This window comes from Hypanus sabinus, unplaced genomic scaffold (assembly GCF_030144855.1).
Source record: "Hypanus sabinus isolate sHypSab1 unplaced genomic scaffold, sHypSab1.hap1 scaffold_1261, whole genome shotgun sequence".
Classification (NCBI taxonomy): Eukaryota; Metazoa; Chordata; class Chondrichthyes; order Myliobatiformes; family Dasyatidae; genus Hypanus; species Hypanus sabinus.
Window position 1 is genome coordinate 37,808 of NW_026779327.1, and position 17,410 is coordinate 55,217.

The 17,410-nt window shown below is 51.8% G+C and overlaps 1 protein-coding gene across 1 annotated transcript; it reads left to right on the forward strand.

Moving 5' to 3' along the window:
* Positions 1 to 6,247: 6,247 nt before the first annotated feature.
* LOC132386709 (sorting nexin-15-like) lies at positions 6,248 to 13,892 on the forward strand. The gene is made up of 4 exons (XM_059959061.1): positions 6,248 to 6,719; positions 7,423 to 7,716; positions 12,527 to 12,651; positions 13,321 to 13,892. The coding sequence occupies exons 1-4, from the start codon at positions 6,401 to 6,403 to the stop codon at positions 13,330 to 13,332; spliced, it is 750 nt and encodes a 249-aa protein (XP_059815044.1). The 5' UTR covers positions 6,248 to 6,400; the 3' UTR covers positions 13,333 to 13,892.
* The last annotated feature ends 3,518 nt before the right edge of the window (positions 13,893 to 17,410 follow it).

The window sequence follows — 17,410 nt, forward strand, 5'->3', positions numbered from 1 at the left end:
ACTGAGTGTGGGAGAGTGGGACACGGTGTGACACGTGGACAGTGAGGACTGAGTGTGGGAGAGTGGGTCACGGTGTGACACGTGGACAGTGAGGACTGAGTGTGGGAGACCGGGACACGGTGTGACACGTGGACAGTGAGGACTGAGTGTGGGAGACCAGGATACGGTGTGACACGGGGACAGTGAGGACTCAGTGTGGGAGACCAGGACACGGTGTGACACGGGGACAGTGAGGACTGAGTGTGGGAGAGTAGGACACGGTGTGACACGTGGACAGTGAGGACTCAGTGTGAGAAACCAGGATACGGTGTGACACGGGGTCAGTGAGGATTGAGTGTGGGAGACCAGGACACGTTGTGACACGAGGACAGTGAGGACTGAGTGTGAGAGACCAGGACACGGTGTGACACGGGGACATTGAGGACTGAGTGTGGGAGACCAGGACACGGTGTGACACGGGGACAGTGAGGACTGAGTGTGGGAGACCAGGACACGGTGTGACACGGGGACAGTAAGGACTCCATGTGGGAGAGCAGGTCAGGACACGGTGTGACACGAGGACAGTGAGGACTGAGTGTGGGAGACCAGGACACGGTGTGACACGTGGACAGTGAGGACTGAGTGTGGGAGAGTGGGACACGGTGTGACACGTGGACAGTGAGGACTGAGTGTGGGAGAGTGGGACACGGTGTGACACGTGGACAGTGAGGACTGAGTGTGGGAGACCAGGATACGGTGTGACACGGGGACAGTGAGGACTCAGTGTGGGAGACCAGGACACGGTCTGACACGGGGACAGTGAGGACTGAGTGTGGGACAGTAGGACACGGTGTGACACGTGGACAGTGAGGACTCAGTGTGAGAAACCAGGATACGGTGTGACACGGGGTCAGTGAGGATTGAGTGTGGGAGACCAGGACACGTTGTGACACGAGGACAGTGAGGACTGAGTGTGAGAGACCAGGACACGGTGTGACACGGGGACAGTGAGGACTGAGTGTGGGAGACCAGGACACGGTGTGACACGGGGACAGTGAAGACTGAGTGTGGGAGACCAGGACACGGTGTGACACGGGGACAGTGAGGACTGAGTGTGGGAGACCAGGACACAGTGTGACACGGGGATAGTGAGGGCTGAGTGTGGGAGACCAGGACACGGTGTGACACAGGGACAATGAGGACTGAGTGTGGGAGACCAGGATACAGTGTGACACGGGGACAGTGAGGACTGAGTGTGGGAGACCAGGATACGGTGTGACACGGGGACAGTGAGGACTCAGTGTGGGAGACCAGGACACGGTGTGACACGGGGACAGTGAGGACTGAGTGTGGGAGAGTAGGACACGGTGTGACACGTGGACAGTGAGGACTGAGTGTGGGAGACCGGGATACGGTGTGACACGTGGACAGTGAGGACTGAGTGTGGGAGACCAGGATACGGTGTGACACGGGGACAGTGAGGACTCAGTGTGGGAGACCAGGACACGGTCTGACACGGGGACAGTGAGGACTGAGTGTGGGAGAGTAGGACACGGTGTGACACGTGGACAGTGAGGACTCAGTGTGAGAGACCAGGACACGGTGTGACACGGGGTCAGTGAGGATTGAGTATTGGAGACCAGGACACGTTGTGACACGAGGACAGTGAGGACTGAGTGTGAGAGACCAGGACACGGTGTGACACGGGGACAGTGAGGACTGAGTGTGGGAGACCAGGACACGGTGTGACACGGGGACAGTGAGGACTGAGTGTGGGAGAGCGGGACACGGTGTGACACGTGGACAGTGAGGACTGAGTGTGAGAGACCAGGACACGGTGTGACACGGGGACAGTGAGGACTGAGTGTGGGAGACCAGGACACGGTGTGACACGTGGACAGTGAGGACTGAGTGTGGGAGAGTGGGACACGGTGTGACACGTGGACAGTGAGGACTGAGTGTGGGAGAGTGGGACACGGTGTGACACGTGGACAGTGAGGACTGAGTGTGGGAGACCGGGACACGGTGTGACACGTGGACAGTGAGGACTGAGTGTGGGAGACCAGGATACGGTGTGACACGGGGACAGTGAGGACTCAGTGTGAGAAACCAGGATACGGTGTGACACGGGGTCAGTGAGGATTGAGTGTGGGAGACCAGGACACGTTGTGACACGAGGACAGTGAGGACTGAGTGTGAGAGACCAGGACACGGTGTGACACGGGGACAGTGAGGACTGAGTGTGCGAGACCAGGACACGGTGTGACACGGGGACAGTGAGGACTGAGTGTGGGAGAGCGGGACACGGTGTGACACGTGGACAGTGAGGACTGAGTGTGAGAGACCAGGACACGGTGTGACACGGGGACAGTGAGGACTGAGTGTGGGAGACCAGGATACGGTGTGACTCGGGGACAGTGAGGACTCAGTGTGGGAGACCAGGACACCGTCTGACACGGGGACAGTGAGGACTGAGTGTGGGAGAGTAGGACACGGTGTGACACGTGGACAGTGAGGACTCAGTGTGAGAGACCAGGACACGGTGTGACACGGGGTCAGTGAGGATTGAGTATTGGAGACCAGGACACGTTGTGACACGAGGACAGTGAGGACTGAGTGTGAGAGACCAGGACACGGTGTGACACGGGGACAGTGAGGACTGAGTGTGGGAGACCAGGACACGGTGTGACACGGGGACAGTGAGGACTGAGTGTGGGAGAGCGGGACACGGTGTGACACGTGGACAGTGAGGACTGAGTGTGAGAGACCAGGACACGGTGTGACACGTGGACAGTGAGGACTGAGTGTGGGAGAGTGGGACACGGTGTGACACGTGGACAGTGAGGACTGAGTGTGGGAGAGTGGGACACGGTGTGACACGTGGACAGTGAGGACTGAGTGTGGGAGAGTGGGACACGGTGTGACACGTGGACAGTGAGGACTGAGTGTGGGAGAGTGGGACACGGTGTGACACGTGGACAGTGAGGACTGAGTGTGGGAGACCGGGACACGGTGTGACACGTGGACAGTGAGGACTGAGTGTGGGAGACCAGGATACGGTGTGACACGGGGACAGTGAGGACTCAGTGTGAGAAACCAGGATACGGTGTGACACGGGGTCAGTGAGGATTGAGTGTGGGAGACCAGGACACGTTGTGACACGAGGACAGTGAGGACTGAGTGTGAGAGACCAGGACACGGTGTGACACGGGGACAGTGAGGACTGAGTGTGGGAGACCAGGACACGGTGTGACACGGGGACAGTGAGGACTGAGTGTGGGAGAGCGGGACACGGTGTGACACGTGGACAGTGAGGACTGAGTGTGAGAGACCAGGACACGGTGTGACACGGGGACAGTGAGGACTGAGTGTGGGAGACCAGGTCACGGTGTGACACGTGGACAGTGAGGACTGAGTGTGGGAGAGTGGGACACGGTGTGACACGTGGACAGTGAGGACTGAGTGTGGGAGAGTGGGACACGGTGTGACACGTGGACAGTGAGGACTGAGTGTGGGAGAGTGGGTCACGGTGTGACACGTGGACAGTGAGGACTGAGTGTGGGAGACCGGGACACGGTGTGACACGTGGACAGTGAGGACTGAGTGTGGGAGACCAGGATACGGTGTGACACGGGGACAGTGAGGACTCAGTGTGGGAGACCAGGACACGGTGTGACACGGGGACAGTGAGGACTGAGTGTGGGAGAGTAGGACACGGTGTGACACGTGGACAGTGAGGACTCAGTGTGAGAAACCAGGATACGGTGTGACACGGGGTCAGTGAGGATTGAGTGTGGGAGACCAGGACACGTTGTGACACGAGGACAGTGAGGACTGAGTGTGAGAGACCAGGACACGGTGTGACACGGGGACATTGAGGACTGAGTGTGGGAGACCAGGACACGGTGTGACACGGGGACAGTGAGGACTGAGTGTGGGAGACCAGGACACGGTGTGACACGGGGACAGTAAGGACTCCATGTGGGAGAGCAGGTCAGGACACGGTGTGACACGAGGACAGTGAGGACTGAGTGTGGGAGAGCGGGACACGGTGTGACACGTGGACAGTGAGGACTGAGTGTGGGAGAGTGGGACACGGTGTGACACGTGGACAGTGAGGACTGAGTGTGGGAGAGCAGGACACGGTGTGACACGTGGACAGTGAGGACTGAGTGTGGGAGAGTGGGACACGGTGTGACATGTGGACAGTGAGGACTGAGTGTGGGAGAGTGGGACACGGTGTGACACGTGGACAGTGAGGACTGAGTGTGGGAGAGTGGGACACGGTGTGACACGTGGACAGTGAGGACTGAGTGTGGGAGAGTGGGACACGGTGTGACACGTGGACAGTGAGGACTGAGTTTGGGAGAGTGGGACACGGTGTGACACGTGGACAGTGAGGACTGAGTGTGGGAGACCAGGACACGGTGTGACACGTGGACAGTGAGGACTGAGTGTGGGAGACCGGGACACGGTGTGACACGTGGACAGTGAGGACTGAGTGTGGGAGACCAGGACACGGTGTGACACGGGGACAGTGAGGACTGAGTGTGGGAGACCAGGACACGGTGTGACACGGGGACAGTGAAGACTGAGTGTGGGAGACCAGGACACGGTGTGACACGGGGACAGTGAGGACTGAGTGTGGGAGACCGGGACACGTTGTGACACGTGGACAGTGAGGACTGAGTGTGGGAGAGTGGGACACGGTGTGACACAGGGACAGTGAAGACTGAGTGTGGGAGACCAGGACACGGTGTGACACGGGGACAGTGAGGGCTGAGTGTGGGATTCCGGGACACGGTGTGACACGTGGACAGTGAGGACTGAGTGTGGGAGAGTGGGGTACGGTGTGACACAGGGACAGTGAGGAATGAGTGTGGGAGACCAGGACACGGTGTGACACGGGGACAGTGAGGACTGAGTGTGGGAGACCAGGACACGGTGTGACACGGGGACAGTGAGGACTGAGTGTGGGAGACCAGGACACGGTGTGACACGGGGACAGTGAGGACTGAGTGTGGGAGACCGGGATACGGTGTGACACGTGGACAGTGAGGACTGAGTGTGGGAGACCAGGACACGGTGTGACACGGGGACAGTGAGTACTGAGTGTGGGAGAGCGGACACGGTGTGACACGTGGACAGTGAGGAATGAGTGTGGGAGACCAGGACACGGTGTGACACGGGGACAGTGAGGACGGAGTGTGAGAGAGTGGGACACGGTGTGACACGTGGACAGTGAGGACTGAGTGTGTGAGACCAGGACACGGTGTGACACAGGGACAGTGAGGACTGAGTGTGGGAGACCAGGACACGGTGTGACACAGGGACAGTGAGGACTGAGTGTGGGAGACCAGGACACTGTGTGACACGGGGACAGTGAGGACTGAGTGTGGGAGACCAGGACACGGTGTGACACAGGGACAGTGAGGACTGAGTGTGGGAGACCAGTACACTGTGTGACACAGGGACAGTGAGGACTGAGTGTGGGAGACCAGGACACGGTGTGACACGGGGACAGTGAGGACGGAGTGTGAGAGAGTGGGACACGGTGTGACACGGGGACAGTGAGGACTCCGTGTGGGAGACCAGGACATGGTGTGACACGTGGACAGTGAGGACTGAGTGTGAGAGACCAGGACACGGTGTGACACGTGGACAGTGAGGACTGAGTGTGGGAGACCAGGATACGGTGTGACACGTGGACAGTGAGGACTGAGTGTGGGAGACCGGGACACGGTGTGACACGTGGACAGTGAGGACTGAGTGTGGGAGACCGGGACACGGTGTGACACGGGGATAGTGAGGATTGAGTGTGGGAGACCGGGACACGGTGTGACACGTGCGTGGACAGTGAGGACTGAGTGTGGGAGACCAGGACACGGTGTGACTAAAGGTGCAGTATAGGCTCGCGCGGTCGTTACCGGGTCTGGAGGATGTTTGAATTATAACATGAGTCTGGACTGACTGGTTCTCTTTTCCCTGGAGTGAAGGAAACTAGGGGATGAGCTTATCGAAGCTTGTCACGTTGCAGGCTGGGCACTTCCGTCTAACTCCTCGATGGAAAAGGGACAAAATCAGGCTGATGTGACTAGCTCAGGAAGGCTAGCACGAAGGAGTTGTGCTGAAGCGCCTTTCTGCTGTGTAGCTATGAACTGGGTTTCTCGGTGTACACTGTGGTTTATGGGATGGGCTTTCGAAACATAGAAAACCTACAGCACAATACAGGCTCTTCCGCCCACCATGCTGTGCCGAACATGTCCTCACCTTAGAAATTACCCAGGGTTACCCATAGCCCTCTGTTTTTATAAGCTCCAAGTACCTATCCAGGAGTCTCTGAATAGACCCTATCGTATCCGCCTCCACCACCGTTGCCGGCAGCCCATTCCACGCACTCACTACTCTCTGCGTTAGTGCCATGCAGTTTTCGGACCGTGTAAACTTTTCCCACTCGGAGCAACGGTCAGTCCACAGCGCTGTCAGAGAAGCCTCAGGGGGAACGGTGGTGGGCAGTACACAGTGCCCCCTTCTCCCACAGCTCCGTGGCAAAGCTCTCGCGCTCGTGACTGAGATTCTTTCTGTCACAGGTGAGCCGGACGCTGGGTGGGCGGAGGAGGATGATGCCCATTCCCTGACTGACGTTGGGAAGGAGGCAGACGGTGATGAGGGGCCGCTGCAGGACGGGTCCTCCCTGCCTGACAGTGAACTGGCACTCTTTGACCCATGTGCCAAGGAAGGTAGGTTGTTACCCCTTGCCCGGAGGGGTCACTACCATCAGGGAGTGGGTAGGGATTCAGATCCAGATTTACTTATCATGTGGATATGGTCCGGTCCATCCTGGTTACAGGGTTCCCGACTATTGAGCGCATCTGCATGGAGCAGTGTTCCAGGAAAGCAGCCTCCATCATCCTTTACTCTGAAGCATTTTAGAACTTCAGCTACTTACATTGTCGGTGTTTCAAGAGGAAGGAATCTGATAGGAGAGGAGAGTGGACCGCGGGAGAAAGGGAAGGAGGAGGGAGTTGACACAGAAGAAGAGAGGAGGGGGAGGGAATTTTTTTTACCAGAAGGAGAAATCGATGGTCTTGCCATCAGGTGGGAGGCTGCCCAGATGGAATATGAGGTGTTCTTCATACCACTCTGGCGTAGTGGCATCAGCACTGGACTTTGGGGCAGAAGGTCCCGAGTTTGAATCCGGCCAGTTTCTATCCATGCTAGGATGAGTGTTGAGCTAACAACTTGACCTCGTGAAAAAGGAATTGCCTGCGACAGAAACATCAGCAGCAAAATGTTGATGGCCTCTGCTCTCTCGTGAGTTGAAAGGCAATTTCTCTCTCACTCTGAGGTTGAAAGGTTTACGGGCCGAGCACAGGACGGGAATGTTAGTCAGCATGGGCTGGAGGGCCTGTATTCTACCTGACCCTGTGACTGCTGTTACAGAGGCCGCACCGGCCTGCGCTCGGCAGAGTAACCTGGAGGCGCTCTCAGTCCCCAGCGGCCGGGCGGAGGAGCCCACTGACCCTGAGGACCTGGAGGCCAGACTGCACACCCTGAGGGTGTCGTCGCCGGACAGCGAGCACCCGCTGGGGACGGACGAGCTGGAGGGGACCGACTACCTGAGCGCGGCTGCGGCCTGCATCAAACAGGCTCTGGAGCGGGAAGCGGCCCAGGAGTATGAGGCGGCCTTGAACTGTTACCGCAGTGGGGTGGCCATTCTGCTGAAGGGCCTCCAGGGTAGGTGCTGAACCAGCTGCTGGTATTTCCTTGTTATTCCGACGTACAGCAAAACAGGCATTTACCTCAACAGCCAACACAGTCTCAGTACGTGCTGGGGGCAGCCAGCAAGTGTCCCCACACGTTCTGCAAACCCACAATGTTCAACAGCGTGTGGATACCCTAAGACAACATGTAGACACCATAAAACAGCGTGTGGATACCCTAAAACAACATGTAGACACCATAAAACAGCGTGTGGATACCCTAAAACAACATGTAGACACCATAAAACAGCGTGTGGATACCCTAAAACAACATGTAGACACCATAAAACAGCGTGTGGATACCCTACAATAACATGTAGACACCATAAAACAGCGTGTGGATACCCTACAATAACATGTAGACACCATAAAACAGCGTGTGGAAACCCTAAAACAACATGTAGACACCATAAAACAACGTGTGGATACCCTAAAACAACATGTAGACACCATAAAACAGCGTGTGGATACCCTACAATAACATGTAGACACCATAAAACAGCGTGTGGATACCCGACAATAACATGTAGGCACCATAAAACAGCGTGTGGATACCCTACAATAACATGTAGACACCATAAAACAGCGTGTGGATACCCGACAATAACATGTAGGCACCATAAAACAGCGTGTGGATACCCTACAATAACATGTAGACACCATAAAACAGCGTGTGGATACCCTACAATAACATGTAGACACCATAAAACAGCGTGTGGATACCCTAAAACAACATGTAGACACCATAAAACAGCGTGTGGATACCCTAAAACAACATGTAGACACCATAAAACAGCGTGTGGATACCCTAAAACAACATGTAGACACCATAAAACAGCGTGTGGATACCCTAAAACAACATGTAGACACCATAAAACAGCGTGTGGATACCCTAAAACAACATGTAGACACCATAAAACAGCGTGTGGATACACTAAAACAACATGTAGACACCATAAAACAGCGTGTGGATACCCTAAAACAACATGTAGACACCATAAAACAGCGTGTGGATACCCTAAAACAACATGTAGACACCATAAAACAGCGTGTGGATACCCTAAAACAACATGTAGACACCATAAAACAGCGTGTGGATACCCTAAAACAACATGTAGACACCATAAAACAGCGTGTGGATACCCTAAAACAACATGTAGACACCATAAAACAGCGTGTGGATACCCTAAAACAACATGTAGACACCATAAAACAGCGTGTGGATACCCTAAAACAACATGTAGACACCATAAAACAGCGTGTGGATACCCTAAAACAACATGTAGACACCATAAAACAGCGTGTGGATACCCTAAAACAACATGTAGACACCATAAAACAACGTGTGGATACCCTAAAACAACATGTAGACACCATAAAACAGCGTGTGGATACCCTAAAACAACATGTAGACACCATAAAACAGCGTGTGGATACCCTAAAACAACATGTAGACACCATAAAACAGCGTGTGGATACCCTAAAACAACATGTAGACACCATAAAACAGCGTGTGGATACCCTAAAACAACATGTAGACACCATAAAACAGCGTGTGGATACCCTAAAACAACATGTAGACACCATAAAACAGCGTGTGGATACCCTAAAACAACATGTAGACACCATAAAACAGCGTGTGGATACCCTAAAACAACATGTAGACACCATAAAACAGCGTGTGGATACCCTAAAACAACATGTAGACACCATAAAACAGCGTGTGGATACCCTAAAACAACATGTAGACACCATAAAACAGCGTGTGGATACCCTAAAACAACATGTAGACACCATAAAACAGCGTGTGGATACCCTAAAACAACATGTAGACACCATAAAACGGCGTGTGGATACCCTAAAACAACATGTAGACACCATAAAACGGCGTGTGGATACCCTAAAACAACATGTAGACACCATAAAACAGCGTGTGGATACCCTAAAACAACATGTAGACACCATAAAACAGCGTGTGGATACCCTAAAACAACATGTAGACACCATAAAACAGCATGTGGATACCCTAAAACAACATGTAGACACCATAAAACAGCGTGTGGATACCCTAAAACAACATGTAGACACCATAAAACAGCGTGTGGATACCCTACAATAACATGTAGACACCATAAAACAGCGTGTGGATACCCTAAAACAACATGTAGACACCATAAAACAGCGTGTGGATATCCTACAACAACATGTAGACACCATAAAACAGCGTGTGGATACCCTACAATAACATGTAGACACCATAAAACAGCGTGTGGATACCCTACAATAACATGTAGACACCATAAAACAGCGTGTGGATACCCTAAAACAACATGTAGACACCATAAAACAGCGTGTGGATACCCTACAATAACATGTAGACACCATAAAACAGCGTGTGGATACCCTAAAACAACATTGTAGACACCATAAAACAGCGTGTGGATACCCTACAATAACATGTAGACACCATAAAACAGCATGTGGATATCCTACAATAACATGTAGACACCATAAAACAGCGTGTGGATACCCTAAAACAACATGTAGACACCATAAAACAGCGTGTGGATACCCTACAATAACATGTAGACACCATAAAACAGCATGTGGAAACCCTAAAACAACATTGTAGACACCATAAAACAGCGTGTGGATACCCTAAAACAACATGTAGACACCATAAAACAGCGTGTGGATACCCTAAAACAACATGTAGACACCATAAAACAGCGTGTGGATACCCTAAAACAACATGTAGACACCATAAAACAGCGTGTGGATACCCTAAAACAACATGTAGACACCATAAAACAGCGTGTGGATACCCTAAAACAACATGTAGGCACCATAAAACAGCGTGTGGATACCCTAAAACAACATGTAGACACCATAAAACAGCGTGTGGATACCCTACAATAACATTGTAGACACCATAAAACAGCGTGTGGATACCCTACAATAACACGTAGACACCATAAAACAGCGTGTGGATACCCTAAAACAACATGTAGACACCATAAAACAGCGTGTGGATACCCTAAAACAACATGTAGACACCATAAAACAGCGTGTGGATACCCTAAAACAACATGTAGACACCATAAAACAGCGTGTGGATACCCTACAATAACATGTAGACACCATAAAACAGCGTGTGGATACCCTAAAACAACATGTAGACACCATAAAACAGCGTGTGGATACCCTACAATAACATGTAGACACCATAAAACAGCGTGTGGATACCCTACAATAACATGTAGACACCATAAAACAGCGTGTGGATACCCTACAATAACATGTAGACACCATAAAACAGCGTGTGGATACCCTAAAACAACATGTAGACACCATAAAACAGCGTGTGGATACCCTACAATAACATGTAGACACCATAAAACAGCCTGTGGATACCCTAAAACAACATGTAGACACCATAAAACAGCGTGTGGATACCCTAAAACAACATGTAGACACCATAAAACAGCGTGTGGATACCCTAAAACAACATGTAGACACCATAAAACAGCGTGTGGATACCCTAAAACAACATGTAGACACCATAAAACAGCGTGTGGATACCCTAAAACAACATGTAGACACCATAAAACAGCGTGTGGATACCCTAAAACAACATGTAGGCACCATAAAACAGCGTGTGGATACCCTAAAACAACATGTAGACACCATAAAACAGCGTGTGGATACCCTAAAACAACATGTAGACACCATAAAACAGCGTGTGGATACCCTAAAACAACATGTAGACACCATAAAACAGCGTGTGGATACCCTAAAACAACATGTAGACACCATAAAACAGCGTGTGGATACCCTAAAACAACATGTAGACACCATAAAACAGCGTGTGGATACCCTAAAACAACATGTAGACACCATAAAACAGCGTGTGGATACCCTAAAACAACATGTAGACACCATAAAACAGCGTGTGGATACCCTAAAACAACATGTAGGCACCATAAAACAGCGTGTGGATACCCTACAATAACATGTAGACACCATAAAACAATGTTTGGATACCATTCAACAATGTGTAGACACCATACAACATGTAGACAGAATTCAACATGTAGATTCCATAAAAAGATGTAGACAGCAGACAATGTATAGACACTATTCAACAGCATGTAGACACCATATAACAAAATGTAGACACCACAAAATAATAAGTAGAACCATACAGGATTGTGTAGACACCAAACAACAACATGTAGACAACATACAACGTGTAGACACCATTCAACAACGTGTAGACACCATACAGCAACGTGTAGACACCATACAGCAACGTGTAGACACCATACAGCAACGTGTAGACACCTTAAAACAACATGTAGACAACATACAACAGCGTGTAGACACCAAAAAACAACATGTAGACACAACGTGTAGATAACATAGAATGAGTGGACACCATACACCATGCAGACAACCCACAACGTGTAGACAGCATTCAGCAACATGTAAACACCATACAGCAACGTGTAGGTGATATATGACAAGCAATATCAGGGAGAGGGCAGGAGAATGGGGTTGAGAGGGGAAATCAATCAGCCGTCACAGAGTGCTGGAACAGACCCGATGGACTGCTTGGCCTGATTCTTCTCCAATACCTTACGGTGTTGTGGCTGATAGGAGTTCCCAGCTCGACGATGGAACTGGCGTTTCCCGCTGCTGGGGGCTGGGGGCAGCAGGTGCTGCTCTGGGAGGGGTCGCCCCTGGGTGAACAAACGACGGTTAACAGGTGTTTTCCTTTTAAGGTGAGCCAAGTGCAGAGAGGCAAGATGCTATTAAAAAGAGGGTGGCTGAGTATCTGAACCACGCAGAGGCCATCTTCACTGTACACCTCGAGGACACGGTAGCGAAAGATGCCACGCCTCCTTCGGTAAGTGTGACCCGGGCATTCTCGCAACCTGGGGAATGTGTGATGGGACAGTACGGAGGGAGCTTCAGTCCCTGAACGCCTTATCCAGGAGAGGGAAAATGGAGGGCTATGTAGGAAGGAGGGGTTAGATTGACCTCAAGAGTTTGGAATGGGTCCTTCCAGCCCCTCGAAACACGCCTCCCAGCAGCTCCTGGCTTAACCCTCGCCTCATCACAGGACAATTTTCAATGGCCCACCAACTGCTGCGTCTTTGGATGGTGGGAAGAAACCCACACTTTCCTCAAGGGAGGACGTGCAAGTGACTTTGGAATTGAACTCTGAACTCTGAAACCCTGAGCTGCCGCCTATCCGCTACGCTACCGTGACGCCTGAGGTTGCAAGGTCATGGGTTGAAAGGTCGGCACAACATGGTGGGCTAAAGGGCCCACACTGTAGTGTTCTACTACCAGGCAGTCAGCCTGGGCAGAACCTTCGGCCTCCGGCCTGCGTGTCCTGCCCACGACAAGGCTACCAGGAAGCCCTCCCACTGGCCTGCACCTTCTGTGCTGGGTGACCAGATGTGAAGAGGCTGAGGTTAAAGTGTAACCAGAGGGCAAGGCGCAGCCCACTCTGAATAGCAAATGGCGGCAGCAGCCATGCCTGTGACACTTGGTCTCTTCCTGCCCACAGACTTCCTTTTGACTCTCACTGCCAGTGCTCAAGTCTCCGCCCTCCCCCCTGTTCAGCCCGACCAACCGGACCCGAAAACATCGACTGACCACGTGGGTGGCGTGACACGGTAGCGTGGCCCCGGGCCGTCGGAGTCCGGAGTCCTCACGCAGGGTCCCCTGAAGGGTAACCTGCGGGCTGAGCCAGTGGTGAGGAAGACGAGTACGATGTGAGCATTCAATTCGAGAGGGCGAGGATGTAATTCCCTCCATCTTCCACCTGCCCATTTCTGACACGTCCCTTCCCTTTCTTGCTCTCACTGTCCCTGTCTCCGGAGACAGCTTATCCACTGATGGCTGTTATAAGCCAGCGGACTCTCACAGCTCCCCGGACCGCCCTGCGACTTGTAAAAACGTCTCTGCCGCATTTGCTCTCAGGATGAGGCTTTTCTATTCCAGAATGAAGGAGATGCCCTCCTTTTTCAAAGGAAGGGGCTTCTCTTCCCCCTCCATCAATGCTGCCCTCATCTACATCTCTTCCGTTTCACAGACGCCTGCTCTTACTCCATCCTCCTGCCACCCTGCCACTCTTATAACCATATAACAATCACAGCATGGAAACAGGCCATCTCGGCCCTCCTAGTCCGTGCCGAACCCTTAATCTCACCTAGTCCCACCTACCCGCACTCAGCCCATAACCCTCCACTCCTTTCCTGTCCATATACCTATCCAATTTTACCTTAAATGACACAACTGAACTGGCCTCTACTACTTCTACAGGAAGCTCATTCCACACAGCTATCACTCTCTGAGTAAAGAAATACCCCCTCGTGTTTCCCTTAAACTTCTGCCCCCTAACTCTCAAATCATGTCCTCTCGTTTGAATCTCCCCTACTCTCAATGGAAACAGCCTGTTCACGTCAACTCTATCTATCCCTCTCAAAATTTTAAATACCTCGATCAAATCCCCCCTCAACCTTCTACGCTCCAATGAATAGAGACCTAACTTGTTCAACCTTTCTCTGTAACTTAAGTGCTGAAACCCAGGTAACATCCTAGTAAATCGTCTCTGCACTCTCTCTAATTTATTGATATCTTTCCTATAATTCGATAACCAGAACTGTACACAATATTCCAAATTTGGCCTTACCAATGCCTTGTACAATTTTAACATTACATCCCAACTTCTGTACTCAATGCTTTGATTTATAAAGGCCAGCGTTCCAAAAGCCTTCTTCACCACCCTATCTACATGAGACTCCACCTTCAGGGAACTATGCACTGTTATTCCTAGATCTCTCTGTTCCTCTGCATTCCTCAATGCCCTACCATTTACCCTGTATGTTCTATTTGGATTATTCCTGCCAAAATGTAGAACCTCACACTTCTCAGCATTAAACTCCATCTGCAAACATTCAGCCCATTCTTCTAACCGGCATAAATCTCCCTGCAAGCTTTGAAAACCCACCTCATTGTCCACAACACCTCCTACCTTAGTATCATCAGCATACTTACTAATCCAATTTACCACCCCATCATCCAGATCATTTATGTATATTACAAACAACATTGGGCCCAAAACAGATCCCTGAGGCACCCCGCTAGTCACCGGCCTCCATCCCGATAAACAATTATCCACCACTACTCTCTGGCATCTCCCATCTAGCCACTGTTGAATCCATTTTATTACTCCAGCATTAATACCTAACGACTGGACCTTCTTAACTAACCTTCCATGTGGAAGGTTGTCCTCACCTACACGCCTGTGTCCATCACGTAATTCGCCAAAGCTTCCACCACCTCCAACTGGATCCCACCAACAAACACATCTTCTCCCTTCTCCCCCCCCCCCACCGCCACTTTCTGCTTTGTGACTCCTTCACCCGTTCGTCCCTCCTCACTGATCTCCCTCCTGGCGGCTCACTGCCCCGGGTGAGATGACACTTCACCTTTGAACCTGTTGGGGTCATCTGCTGTAACCGGTGCTTCCGGTGTGGCCTCCTGTGTGTCGGTGAGACCGATGCAGATGGCTTCACGAGCGCCTATGCTCCATCTGCGGGATCTCCCAGAGGCCACCCATTTCAATTCCACTTCCCATTCCCACACCAATATGTCCACCTATGGCCTCCTCCACTGTGGATATAAGACCGTAAGTTATGGGAGCAGAAGTAGGCCGTTCGGCCCATCGAGTCCACTCCGCCATTCTATCCTGGTCTGGTCCAGTCATCCCCACTCCCCTGCCTTCACTCTATACCCTTTGATGCCCTGGGTAACCAAGAACTTATCTATCTCTGCCTTAAATGCACCCAGTGACTTGGCCTCCATAGCCACTCATGGCTTACGTTGGAGGATCAACACCTTAGATTCTGTTTGGGCAGCCTCCAATCTGACGGCATGAACATCGATTTCTCAAACTTCCAGTAATACCTCCGCACCCCCACCTCCTTCATCATTTCCCATCCCCTCTTCCCTCCCCAGTGTTATCTCCTTGGCTGCCGTCGCCCCCCTCTGATGCTCACCCCACTTTCCTCCCGCGGCCTTCTATCTCCTTCACCAATCAGTGGGGGAGTCTGGGACCAGAGGACACAGATAGAGTGGATGTGGAGAGGATGTTTCCTATAGTGGGGGAGTCCACGACCAGAGGACACAGATAGAGTGGATGTGGAGAGGATGTTTCCTATTGTGGGGGAGTCTAGGACCAGAGGACACAGATAGAGTGGATGTGGAGAGGATGTTTCCTATAGTGGGGGAGTCTAGGACCAGAGGACACAGATAGAGTGGATGTGGAGAGGATGTTTCCTATAGTGGGGGACTCTAGGACCAGAGGACACAGATAGAGTGGATGTGGAGAGGATGTTTCCTGTAGTGGGGGAGTCTAGGACCAGAGGACACAGATAGAGTGGATGTGGGGAGGATGTTTCCTATAGTGGGGAGTCTGGGACCAGAGGACACAGATAGAGTGGATGTGGAGAGGATGTTTCCTATAGTGGGGGAGTCTAGGACCAGAGGACACAGATAGAGTGGATGTGGGGAGGATGTTTCCTATAGTGGGGGAGTCCAGGACCAGAGGACACAGATAGAGTGGATGTGGGGAGGATGTTTCCTATAGTGGGGAGTCTGGGACCAGAGGACACAGATAGAGTGGATGTGGAGAGGATGTTTCCTATAGTGAGGGGTCTAGGACCAGAGGACACAGATAGAGTGGATGTGGAGAGGATGTTTCCTATAGTGGGGGAGTCTCGGACCAGAGGACACAGATAGAGTGGATGTGGAGAGGATGTTTCCTATAGTGGGGGAGTCTAGGACCAGAGGACACAGATAGAGTGGATGAGGGGAGGATGTTTCCTATAGTGGGGGAGTCTAGGACCAGAGGACACAGATAGAGTGGATGTGGAGAGGATGTTTCCTATAGTGGGGGAGTCTAGGACCAGGGGACACAGATAGAGTGGATGTGGAGAGGATTGTTCCTATAGTGGGGGTGTCTAGGACCAGAGGACACAGATAGAGTGGATGTGGAGAGGATGATTCCTGTAGTGGGGGAGTCTCGGACCAGAGGACACAGTTAGAGTGGATGTGTAGAGGATGTTTCCTATAGTGGGGGAGTCTAGGACCAGAGGACACAGATAGAGTGGATGTGGGGAGGATGTTTCCTATAGTGGGGGAGTCTAGGACCAGAGGACACGGATAGAGTGGATGTGGGGAGAATGTTTCCTATAGTGGGGAGTCTAGGACCAGAGGATACAGATAGAGTGGACGTGGAGAGGATGTTTACTATGGTGGAGGAGTCTAGGACCAGAGGACACAGATAGAGTGGATGTGGAGAGGATGTTTCCTATAGTGGGGGAGTCTAGGACCAGGGGACACAGATAGAGTGGATGTGGAGAGGATGTTTCCTATAGTGGGGGTGTCTAGGACCAGAGGACACAGATAGAGTGGATGTGGAGAGGATGTTTCCTACAGTGGGGGAGTCTAGGACCAGAGGACACAGATAGAGTGGATGTGGAGAGGATGTTTCCTATACTGGGGGTGTCTAGGACCAGAGGACACAGATAGAGTGGATGTGGAGAGGATGTTTCCTACAGTGGGGGAGTCTAGGACCACAGGACACAGAT